Source organism: Gymnoscopelus braueri, assembly GCF_963280865.1.
Source record: "Gymnoscopelus braueri genome assembly, chromosome: 9".
Taxonomy (NCBI): Eukaryota; Metazoa; Chordata; class Actinopteri; order Myctophiformes; family Myctophidae; genus Gymnoscopelus; species Gymnoscopelus braueri.
Genome location: NC_137610.1, coordinates 36,901,643 through 36,914,646, shown reverse-complemented (window position 1 = coordinate 36,914,646; position 13,004 = coordinate 36,901,643). Strand labels below are relative to the sequence as shown.

Genomic DNA, 13,004 nt, shown 5'->3' with positions numbered 1-13,004 from the left:
CAAATGTGGAGGTGAATGCACAGTATATATTGTGCATCCTGATGACACTTTCTTGTTTGATGGCCTTGTTTATTGAAAAGCAGTATTTGGCATCAGCAGCCATCATGCCATCAGGTTGACCTAGAGGTAGAGAGACTAATCAATAACCAAAAGGCTGTTGTCTAGCCCACCTGTGTCTGTGTGTGTGTGTGTGTGTGTGTGTGTGTGTGTGTGTGTGTGTGTGTGTGTGTGTGTGTGTGTGTGTGTGTGTGTGTGTGTGTGTGTGTGTGTGTGTGTGTGTGTGTGTGTGTGTGTGTGTGTGTGTGTGTGTGTGTGTGTGCGCGTGCGTGCGTGCGTGTGTGTGTGTGTGTGTGCGTGTGTCTCTTGTGTGTGTGTGTGTGTGTGTGTGTGTGTGTGTGTGTGTGTGTGTGTGTGTGTGTGTGTGTGTGTGTGTGTGTGTGTGTGTGTGTGTGTGTGTGTGTCTCTTTCACACATGCGCATGTGTGAAAGAGTTGGCTATGTGAAGAGTAATTCCAGTTACCCTGTCAATTAGCCAATTAAAGTAATATATTTGTGTAAACTGGAAGGCATAATCATCACAACTGCAGAAACTGTAGGTTTATAGTTCTATTTTTTACTCTTGTGACCCAGTAAATTCTCAACTAAGCCATACATAATGGGCTCTTAAAAGTAGATGACCATATTGCTTTGTCCAGTAGTCACAACAAGATGTGGGACACTACAATTACTTGTGTATTCTCTCATGGTTGAGATGTTGCAGACTTTCTTGCCCAGAGCATATCTGGTAACAAAAAATGCTTTGAAGATGCAACTAGGGCAACAAATGGTCTGGCACACTTCCCCCATATAGATTCTAAAACAGTAGTTGGAAATGACGACTGGAGAAGAAAATATAATTGCACACTATGGAGTGCACCGTAACATGGTGCAGACAGCAAAAACAGAGTAACGTGGCATAAAAAGGTTTCATACTTCGTCGCATGATGGTGTCGTGTAGAAAATAGCCGACCTACAAGCTCACAGTGTGTTGTGGATGTGGCGCGTGAGTTTGTACGTCTGCTAGCATAAATTAGGCTTTAGGGAAACTGATTCTCTACCCTTGTTCTGTATTCTCTAATCAGCTATTTCCAATTATGTGTGTCACATACACTGAACCCTTCTACTGCTGCATATGTTGTCACGTCTTGCTTTTGATATCTCTCTAGTATTCAGCAGAGGTATTATTGAGAATAAATTGGAAGGGAGATAATCACACTGTCATAACCGTCACTGGTTTGTACCGTATCCTACAATAAATACAGTGTGTGGTCTTTAGCGTGAGAAGATCACCAGCCTCCCAAGACATGAAATGAAAGCTCTATGAAGGTGCAAGTATATAAACCTAGTTCAGATAAAAGCTGAAACCAGAAGTGAAACAAAACGCTGAATAGGATAATGTGTATGCATGCTGGTATACAGTACTTTCTATAATTTGCATATTCATAGAGGGTAGAGCTTTTCCAGGTTAAGTGTAAACAGCATCTGATGTGTAGGGTACGTTTGTTATAACAGAATACTTTGGCATCCTGAATATGAGTAGTTATTGGGATGCATGTAAACATACTCAGGGTCTTTGGTTTGAGAACAAATGATCCAGTCTGATCTCTACTTACTTCTATCTCCATTATTTCCCCTTCCTGAAAACTGTAAATGATGAGAGCTTGTATGATAAAGAATCTCACCCACTTTTTTACACCTGTAAACCTGTGATGTGAAATAAAGTTGAAAATCAATAGATAGAATTATCACTTATTATCCTATCAATGTTCTTAAAACAGTCCTTTTACTGCTGAGCCTAAGATGGCTTTTTGATATACACAGTGTATATGAAAAAGTGCACTGACAGACACAGTGAAGCAATGTTCACTTCCAAAACAAAAATATTACAATTCTATAGCAATCTTGTACCGAAGGAGACAATCGACCACCATACACCAATAAACCTCCTTTCCATTCATTCTTAGACTTTGTTCAGACTGCAGGCAAATCTGATTCGTTTCTCAAATCTGATCCTGGGCCGACGAGTGACACAGACGAGTGATCATCATGCTGCCCCTACCAAAAAGATGGCGGACTGTTGGCACTACTGCTTGGATGAAGGTTCAGTTTGTGGTCATGTTTTTATGGACGAGACAGAGATCCAGCTTTGACACTCTGGAACAAGTGAAGACATGCTTCATATCACTGGGGAAGTCGGGTCTCCCTCTACACTCCGTATAGGCAACACTGGCACCCTAAGGAGGTTTAACCACTTAAACCCAATATACTTAGTTCACCAGGGTTGCCCAGAGCTCCATACAAGTGTAGGTCCGCTCCCATTTCCCTCTACACAAAAACAGCCGATCCACTAGCTCACAACTCGTCGCATTGCAACGAATTTTGGGCTTGTAGATCTGATATTTTTGCCAAACGTTCGCCCCCAGAATAGGGACGCTAGGGTTCATGTGGTTAAGACGCCAACTGCAGGACACAGTTTTAATCTCTTCACCTTGTCAGAATAAAGAGTTTTGAGGAAAAGTGAAAGATCCACACTCCCCCTCCGGCTATCCCTTGGTTAGGCATGTTCTTCTCAGTTGTTTATCTGTGTAGTCAGATTTCCGCGACTGCTGCTGTCGAAACTCTACTCTTTGAGGGTGCAGATGACTCTGAAACGGATAGAAGGCACTTTCCTTTTGAAGTCAACATTCTCTGGACACAACCAGAATGCTAGGTCGTGCCAGCAAGTGTCCTGTTCTATTAATTCTCATTCTGTCACTGCTGAGTGGCATCTTCAGGACAAAATAAGGTGCAGATGTGCCACAAGGTTGGCGGAAGGCGGCAGAGAGGTTGCCTTTTAAAATACCCATGGTTATTCCCCCGAGTCCTGGCTGTCAGGATGAGGCGTGTACTTCAGTCGAAACATCCCTGTGAAATACAACAAGGAAAGAAAGCCATTATTATGAGGCTTTTGTGTAGGTGCTCTCTACAGTATCTTGAAACGTGAATGTAATTTATTCAGCCGTTCATTGTCTCACCTTGCTGTGTAGAATCCATAGATGGCTGCTTGCAGTCCTGAGCCCTGTGTCCACCGGCACCGCAGTTATAACAGGACAGGTTCCCCGCTGCCCGCTTCTGGCCTCCATTCCCCATCACACCGTGGGGCTGGTAGAGGCCGAAGCCGTGCTGCTGGTCATGTGCCACCGGGCCGTGGTGGTAGAGGGGTGGTGGCGCCACCAGGGGGTAGGAGAAAGGTGCTGTGCCAGCGGCGCTGGAGGTGGCTATCAACGGGCTGAGGTGGAGCAGGGGGCCCAAGGTGAAGAGGGAGGGGCCGGCCGAGAACGGCTGCAGGTAGCTGGCCGCCGCTGCGGCCGCAGCGTACCCAGGCAAAGCCCCATAGGCTCCACAGTTCCCACGGCAACCACACGAGCTGCAAACGCACACAGAAGACGTGTGGCCCGAGCCTTGACTGGCACCATGGCTCTCCAGTGAGGAGGAAGACGAGGAGGAGTGAGAGGGGCTGGAGGCAGGTGGGGGTGGGCCGTAACTGTTGCCGGGAACGGCCGCCATGGGAACGCTGCTTCCGGTTGCCATGGGGACAAAGCCGCCGCTGCCCCCGCAGCTCCCGGACAGAGAGCCAGACTTTGCAGAGGAGGAGGAGGAGAAGGAAGGGAAGGTGGAGGGGGAGGACATGGAGCAAAAAGAAGAGGAGGTAGAGGGATAGGAGTAGTACCCGGAAGGAGAGAGGGATGACGAAGAAGAGAGGTGAAAGTGAAGAGGGGGATGAGAGACATGATGGTGGCTGTTGGAGGTGGAGGTGAGAGCAGAGCTGGTCTCCACCATCAGACCCACAGCGCCCCCTGCTGGGCCACGGCACACGACCGAGTCCTGGAGGGCAGAGGGGTGCAGGGGAGAGGAGACGTCCACGTTCAGCCCATGGAAAAGGTTCTCCAGCCTCACTGCAACAGTCTGGCCCTGCCCGACTCCTACCCCTGTAGCAAAACCCGGACAAGAGCCAGGCAGGCTGGAACCCAAAGCCTTGGCCCGGTCCTCTGGGCACAGAAGGGGAGGCCTGGGCTTGCGCGGGGAGGTCAAGATGCGTGCCGGGTTTAACACCGGGGAGAGCAGTGTCTGAGGGTAGCTCGCCTGGACCTGGTAGGGAGACTGAGGGATGCCGAAGGGGAGGTGGGAGGAGCAGGGAGGCGGCGGCGGAGGCGGAGGAACCGGATCCGTCTGGACGGGAAGGACCTGGGCTGTGGGCCGACTGGACCCTGGAGAGCTGGAGCTCAGGAGAACCACACACGATCTGTCCTTCTCCTGTCCTCCTGCTGCGTCTGGCCCTGACAAGCCTGAGAGGGGAGGGGGACAGGGAGGGGGAGAGAGAGATCAATCAATAAATAACAATAATTTAAAAAGGCATGAATCAGAAATGACAGAAAATGCTTAACTAAAATCCAAGATAAATTAATTAAAACTGATCCAATGATGGAAGTTAAAGGGAAGACTAATTCCAGGCAGATGGGGCACTGACAGAGAATGCTGCCTTTCCTAGCTCAGTCTGAGCACGAGGAACCCTGAGCATCAAGACGTCACTGGAGGGGGTCTGGTAGGGACTGGGGTCCGAGTCAACATGGAACAAATTTAAGGAGGGAGCAGGGGCGCTCGTTTAATTAAATAAAGTTACTCAAACTAATCGATTCCATCTATAAAAAAGATATAATGGATTGTGGGGGGGGGGGAAAGGTAAAAACGAAAAAAAAATCTATTTGCATTTTTCTCTTTTTAATAGCCACAACAGCAAATGTACATGTGCAGATGGAAATTGAAGTCATTGGTGCTTAGAATAGCCACAGACACAAGGATCCACCTCTGCGTTCGTTATTACGGGGCCAGAGCTCAGCTCTGGACCTGTTTTAATATTGCCTGTATTCTTCTGTTTCTGCCACTTTTCGCAGTTCTGGCTGAACCGTGCTGTCGCTTTTTACGAAACGGCCATATGGTAGATGGTCATGAAAAACTATCAAGAAATAAATCTCACAATCTTTCGTCAAAAGGTGGCGCTATAGCACTCAATTGAAAATGCCAACTTTGAACAGGTACAACTCATGCCCTGTTTGACCTACAGCCATGAAACTTGGATACACATATGCGTCTCTTCATGCTGAACAACTCAGAGGGTTTCACCCTCTGACTTTTGACCTCTGACCTTTAGATCTCCCACCATTTTGAATTATATGAAAAACAGTTCAAACCTATCTCCTCCTGGGATTTTTTAGTAATCTGCACGAAACGTTTTACACATGAACTTTGGACCTATGCCGACAAACAAGCAGCAAAGATTTTCCATAAGTGAAAAAATGAAGCTTTAATGAGCCAATGAATATTGCAGTTTTATGACAATTATTCATCTGCCCCTAACACATACATGCAGACTCACATTTCTTGAAACTTTGCGTTAATGTTGAGGGTCATTCCAAATATTACTGAAACCAATCTTACTCCAATTGGTCAAAGGGGGGCGCTATAGCGATTTTTTTAAAGTGCAAACTTTAAACAGGCAAAAGTCATGCCTCGTTTGGCCGACAGCCATTAAACCTGCTTACACATGTGCCTTGACTCATGAGGAACACATGTATCACGTTGACCAGTAAGCTCCGCCCTTAGATTGTCCGCAATTTTGAGCAGTTTGAAAAACACTTAAACCCAGGATTTTTCAGCTATTTGCGTGAAACTGTATCATCTGTGTGATCTCCTTTTTCACAGGTTCTTGTCTGTTGGTCCAATGGCTTCTCCCTTAAACGTGTGCCTCACAACCTGATGGTTGCCAGTTCAAGCCTCACTTGATGCGGACTTCATTAAAGTTGCATTGAACACAACATGATTGTGTCAATTAATACATGTGCAATTGTTAAACATAACCTGAAATACTTATTTGAGAGGGTATGTTTTTGCAATGTATGACATACTTCATTCTGAAAATAGCCGATCTACAATCTCAAAACTTTTCAGATAGCAACGTGTTTCTGAGCTTGTAGATCGGCTGCTTTCACTGGTTCACTTTTATCTTCAACAGACAACCTCAGCCTGGACAAAGCTATAGCACTATAGGTAATGTTGCAGCCCGTCAATCCGAAGGTTGAGGGTTCGATTCCTGTTAATGGCAATAGGTTGACACGTCCAATCAATCCATTCTGCTTCCATCCTTCTCTCTCTTCAATCTATTGTTTCCATGTCTCTCTCTCTTCAATCTATTCCGTTTCCATGTCTCTCTCTCCGCCCTTAGATTGTCCGCAATTTGGAGCAGTTTGAAAAACACTTAAACCCAGGATTTTTCAGTTATTTGCGTGAAATGGTATCATCTGTCTGACCTCCGTTTTCACTGTATCAGGTCTGTTGGTCCAATGGCTTCCCGCTTAAGTGAATGTTTCACAACATCAAGGTTGCCGGTTCAAGCCTCACTTGGTGGAGACTTCATTTAAAGTGCATTGCAAACAACAAGACTGTATTAATGAATACATATGCAATTGATAAAGATAACATTAAATGCTTATCTGAGAAGGTATGTTTTTGCAATGTATGACATACTTCATTCTGAAAATAGCCGATCTACAATCTCAAAACTTTTCAGATAGCAACGTGTTTCTGAGCTTGTAGATCGGCTGCTTCAGTTTTATCTTCAACAGACAACCTCAGCCTGGTCAAAGCTATAGCACTATAGGTAGTGTTGCACCCTGTCAATCCGAAGGTTGAGGGTTCGATTCCTGTTAATGGCAATAGGTTGAGATGTCCAATCAATCCATTCTGCTTCCATCTCTCTCTCTCTCTTCAATCTATTATGTTTCCATGTCTCTCTCTCTCTCAATTAATGCATGTGCAACTGTTAAAGGTAACATGAAATGCTTCTTGGAGAGAGTATGTTTTTGCAATGTATGACAAACTTCATTGTGAAAATAGCCGATCTACAATCTCACAACTTTTCAGATAGCAACGTTTTGTGAGCTTGTAGATCGGCTACTTTCACTAATTTTCGTTCCGAGGAGACACAAAAATGCCTTTATTGGTAAATGGTTTGTGAACCAGTGATCTAGAGTAGTTCGGGACACAGAGGCTTGGTTCATAATGGACGGAAATACTTATAAATATCAACAGACACTACCAGTAATTGTGTCAATTAATACATATGCAATTGATAAAGATAACCTGAAATGCTTATTTGAGAGGGTATGAAGTATGTATGACATACTTCATTCTGAAAATAGCCGATCTACAATCTCAAAACCTTTCAGATAGCAACGTTCTTTCTGAGCTTGTAGATCGGCTGCTTTCACTGGTTCACTTTTATCTTCAACAGACAACCTCAGCCTGGACAAAGCTATAGCACTATAGGTAGTGTTGCAGCCTGTCAATTCGAAGGTTGATGGTTCGATTCCTGTTAATGGCAATAGGTTGAGATGTCCAATCAATCCATTCTGCTTCCATCTCTCTCTCTCTTCAATCTATTATGTTTACGTGTCTCTCTCTCTTCAATCTATTCCGTTTCCATGTCTCTCTCTCTCTCTTCAATCTATTCCGTTTCCATGGCTCTCTCGCTCTCTCTCTCTCTCTTCAATCTATTCCGTTTCCATGTCTCTCTCTCTCTCTTTCTCTTCAATCTATTCCGTTTATCTCTCTCTCTCTCTCTCTCTCTCTCTCTCTCTCTCTCTCTCTCTCTCTCTCCTCTCTCTCTCTCTCTCTCTCTCTCTCTCTCTCTCACTGCCTCTCTGCCTCTCTCTCACTGCCTCTCTTACTCTCTCTCTCTCTCTCTCTCTCTCTCTCTCTCTCTCTCTCTCTCTCTCTCTCTCTCTCTCTCTCTCTCTCTCTCTCTCTCTCTCTCCTCTCTCTCTCTCTCTCTCTCTCTCTCTCTCTCTCTCTCTCTCTCTCTCTCTCTCTCTCTCTCTCTGCCTCTCTCTCTCTCTCATCATCATGTAGATCAGCTACTTTCACTGGTTTCTGTTCCGAGGAGACGTACAATTTCGGTAGATGGTTAGGGAACCAGTGATCTAGAGTAGTCAGCAAAACAGAGGCCTGGTCCATCAGGGACGGAAAGACTTATATATATCAACAGACACTAGCAGGGTTATCATATCTATAGCTCAATGAGAAGAAAGGCAGCCCATGAGTCCGGAGGTCACTGGTTCAATCCCTGTCCCCGACGATGTGCTGAGGTGATCATGATTTGGCATTCTTGGGTTTACACATAGTGTTTCTTGAGGATAGGCTTAGGCGTTGTTTTAGTGAGGGTTTAAAATGCTCATTTGTTAATTGCATGGTCTTCTTTCTCTCAAGTTCATTCTTCTATGTTTCTATGGCTTATTGTGCATATTACTTATCATTGCTTCTTTCTTTTTTCTTTCTGCATTCCCTGGCCCCGCTTATCGCTGCTTGCAGCTATATTTTCACTTATTCTTACTCTAGTCTAAATTACAAATGTCTGTTTCACTGATGACTCACGTCTATGGATGTCTCTGGCCCGATCAAAGGCGGAGTCACGGCAGAGCGGGATCCGAGGTGAGCAGGGAGAGCTGGAGTATCCAGAAGATGAACTGCTGTCTCTGGGGAGAGGGACGGGATGGTGGTGGGACATGGCGTCCACATCCACTCGCAGCTCTAAAAAAAAAAGAATGTGTCACTGTCCAGTCAATTGAGAATGTGTGCTACAACACTGCTTAACCACTTTCAAACAGACATACCGATTTTGGGCATAATCATTTTAGGTGGAAATTCAAGAAAGAACATTTTCAGAAATGGCAGAAATCTGCTATTTTTGTGGCGTGACACCGTGGTACAATGGAGTATAGGGTTTACGAGGTTAAGGATTAATACAAGAATATCACAAATAATTATAAATGCATAATGTAAGTGTAGACCAGAGGTGGGCAACCTTTCTGGGGACATGAGATCTACTTAGTCGTTTCCAAGGCTAGCAAGATCAACCATCACCTCGCAATGTAAATCACCGTCATACAGCCTGTTAACATCAGAAACCCATTCTTTGTTCTCAAATTATGTCTGGGAGAGACTAGAATAAATTTATGGATTTCTGGAGGCCATTGAGAGAGCACAAGAATTAAGCTTCCCTACAATGTAAAGTATAGACAGTCTAAAGCTCTGTGAGCTGGCAGGACTGCTGCTGGAGTTGCAGGTGGCAAAGCAAAATGGAAAATGTCCTGGTTTAACTTGACACAGCCAGAGGCATAGGCCCAATCGTTGTAAAACTGCCCTTTCATCTGCAAGAGAAGTGGATATAAAAAGGCTCTAAGGCTCTCAAGAAAATACTGTCAGATTTCCACCTTTTTCTTTCTTCTTGGATGTTATCGTGAAAGAAGCGAAAGAAACAACCCCAGTTTAAACATGACTTTCTTCTCTGCCATACTGAAGAAAGACAGGCCAGAAGTAACCCATATGTACATCAGAGTGAGTCCCTCCCTAGCACAAATGTGTCACCCACAGGCCACTTTATGGAAAAAAGACAGCAGTCGACAGAAGCTCCAGGGAAACAGTGCCCCCTACATAATAAACCGCATCCCCTTAAAAGTGCCGAATGTTCAGGAATATGAACTCAGATGACCGTAGGAAATTCCTCAGACAGAATTTCATCTGTTTCTGCTGTATCCAGGGTTCCCACACATTTTTACCAATACATTTTCAAAACTTTTCCATAACTTCTCCCAAGTATGTTACCACAGTTCCAGGCCTGGTATATAGCAATCATACTTACTCCAGTGTGCTATGCCCCAAGAAGACAGGCAGTGTAGAAAAAACATTTTTTTTTAAAAGAAAGCCACACATTATTACTTCTAAGGCATTGCGGATAGGCAAACTGCTTGCGCTCCTTTTAAACTTTATTCTCCCCGCCTCTGTTGCACAATGTATCACGTGATTGATTTATTCTCTAGCGAGGGTGTCACGTGACAATAAACAACATATCTACAAGCTAACAATGCATCACGGTGAAACGCATAGTGTATACATGTATACAATGTATACAAGTATACATTAGGGGTGCGTTCAGAAATATGCTCTGAGAGCACTGAAGCATTCTTCTGACGTTCCGAAATTCTGAGTGGTCACCGCCCTAATTAACTGATATCAGAGCACTCTATGGCGCCAACCCCAGAGCGCTCTGAAATCTGAGCAAATTATCAGCATATATTTTCCAAATGCACCGTTGGACACATTCATGCAGAACATGCGGCACATGTTCTCAGTTCTAAATATTTCCGTGGCAACCCTGTGTATGTCTTCTACTGCACACCAAGCAAAGAGCTGTAATGTCCCCATCCAATGTGCTGAATATATTAGAGCGAGAGCATCTCACTGCACTCTACCCAGGTCCAGCTACACTGTACAGACAGCAACACATTCTTCTCCTTCCACTTCCTGTTCCCTGATAGAGCATGTCGAAGAAGAAGATCAAACGTCTGGTCCAGATGTTACCTCCAAGTGTAACCAGATGAATGGTGTCAAGTTTAGTGGCAAATCCTGTTCAAAGGTACAGTATGTCTGGTCAACACCTATCCAGATGGACATCAGAAAGAGACCCACAGGGTGTATACCATCTTGGATGACCCGAGCAATCAGTCTCTGGCCAAACTGGAGTTCTTCAACGTGTTCATTATAAAGGGAGAATAAGCTCCATACACGTTAAAGACATGTGCAGCCAGGGACAGTTGAGACATCTGGCAGAAGGGCTCAGGGTTTAATTGTCAAGTCAGTCGATGGCAAAATGTCCTATAAATCTGGTCTATTGATATACTGCGAGGGCCATTACTGTGTTAATGTTCAGTGCTCCACTCCCCTATTATGATTTGTTGGGGTTCAGAATCAAACCAGCAAGCCTGAGCATGATTGGACAGCGGACCCTTGTTTTTCTCTGGGTTTTAAAATTGCGCTGTGATAGACCAAAAAGACCCTCAGGTTCGACCGGTTGACATGTACATATAGCATTATTCTTTTTTTCTGCATTTGTTGTTTGTACATAGTGTTATTTTACTGTATTTTTGTGTTGATATTTGAACTGTTGGTGCCACTATATATGACTATGAATTGAATACCAAGGACCTCAATGGAAACAAGGACTTTTTTGAACTGACGTAAGTTACATTTAAAGTATTTTAAATGTAACTGTGCTGTTTTACATTTTTGCCTAATAAAATATTCAATCAATCAAAGATGTGGTTGCGCAGCCCTAGTTTGGACAGTCCATAATAACTTAATTATTAATAACATAATAACTGTTTTAGAATATGATTCAAGACTAAAAGCAGGTCACAGGTTATTATTATTCGTTTTTACTTAAGTACAGTAGGCTACTAATGTAAATATACGTAGTTACTGTCCACCACTGTCTATGTGTACATTTTGTCACAACATGATTGGTTGTTACCTGTAGTGGATGAGGGTTGTGATAAGGGTCCCATGTGACTGGAGGGGGTAACCCGGGCGATGCCACCACACGACACAGGGAACTGGGAGGCTACATAGCGCTTCTCCATCTTCAGCTCCCTGTTGGACACACACACCATTTAACATTTTCACATTGTTTTTCAATTAAATAAGATTTATAATACCAACAAGGGGAAGAGTATAGCTAGTTGAATGTCATTTGAAATTTTGATCATATACAGTTACTGTTACAGTTACTTATATACTTGGTAGTGGTACCCATGACACATTGCGCAATCATCCAAAGTGAGGAGCTAACAGGTAAAACGTTAAAATGGTTGTGTTTAGGCATTATAATAGAGATGGCATAGCATTATAGGCATGGGCTTGGTGATGTTACAGTCAAGGTAAGAATCTGGAAGGGAGGTTAGCCAGCAGTTAGACAATGAGATTGCGTGACATCAGAGCTTGAAGCAATTAAGTACCAATATGCAATATTGGTTCAGGAGTTATAATCTACTGAATTTAATCTAACATGTTCTTTCATAGAATGTTCTCACGCAGAGGAAACTACTAAATAAATGCAGTTTGATCCTAGAGAAGTGTGCTCATCAGGGCGCAGATACTTGTGCTATGATGTCAGCTATACTGTATTTCTGCTGGGGTCCACAAACAACCAACCTTCTAGCAAGAAGAGAGTTTGTGTCCTGAATCTTAAAAAATAGAACTGATTCACTCTGTGGCCACCAGAGGGAGGCATTGTCCTCTGAAAATAATTCTTAAAGCTCAATGACACTTTGGTAGAGATTTCCATTATGTAGTTGTAGCTACCTTGCCATGATGTAACTCTAAATATTGGTATGGTATCTTGCATTGTTGCTCCATTGATTAGAAATTGACATTCCAAAACTAGTAACCTCATTGACTTACATTGCACAATGACATAGCTCTAAAAGTCACTCTATTAGCACATAAACAAATGCAAACAAAGCAGATTCTGCCAATAACATCACAAAAACCTGGTACATCTTTTTTTTCAAAGAAAAATGTCAACTAACGATTGATTTTACTGCTTGAAGATCCGGATTTGGATCTGGATTCGCGGATCCATTCTGGGGCTTCTTCCTAATACAAATAGCTAAATTAACATTAAAAAACAATAAATAAATGCCTGGGTTTTGGGATTTTATATATTGGCATAATATGCTTTGCGTTTGTTTTGCTTTGAGACCTGTTTCAGCATGCAATGTAAGTCAATGAGGAGATTATTTCAGAATACCAATTTCTGATCAACGGAGCAATGGAGCAAGATATCTCACCAGTATTTGGCACGATCTGGTACGCCGGCAATGGACCCTGCTGAACCGCCTATGTACTGCATGGGTCGGCTGCTTCAAACTGCCTATGCAGAGGTGGGGCCTGGCAGACAGCGCAGCATGCGAGGTGCGGGGAGCTTCAGCAGACCCCCGACCACGTACAGTAATCCAGTGATTCTCAAACTTGTGTTTGCGACCCACCCATCTAACACGGCTACCGTGTTAAGTGGTCTGATGGGTGGGCCGCGT

The 13,004-nt window shown here is 43.9% G+C and overlaps 1 protein-coding gene across 1 annotated transcript in view; it reads right to left on the bottom strand.

The window, feature by feature from the left end:
• Nucleotides 1–370: 370 nt before the first annotated feature.
• zcchc14 (zinc finger, CCHC domain containing 14) overlaps nucleotides 371–13,004 on the bottom strand; it is a 36,991-nt gene continuing 24,357 nt past the window's right edge. Inside the window, exons 11-14 of the mRNA XM_080438610.1 lie at nucleotides 11,441–11,559; nucleotides 8,506–8,661; nucleotides 3,054–4,364; nucleotides 371–2,943 (exon numbers count right to left, since the gene is read on the bottom strand). Coding sequence (XP_080294736.1) covers nucleotides 2,888–2,943; nucleotides 3,054–4,364; nucleotides 8,506–8,661; nucleotides 11,441–11,559 — 1,642 coding nt within the window. The 3' untranslated portion in view covers nucleotides 371–2,887. The remainder of the gene's footprint in view (nucleotides 2,944–3,053; nucleotides 4,365–8,505; nucleotides 8,662–11,440; nucleotides 11,560–13,004) is intronic.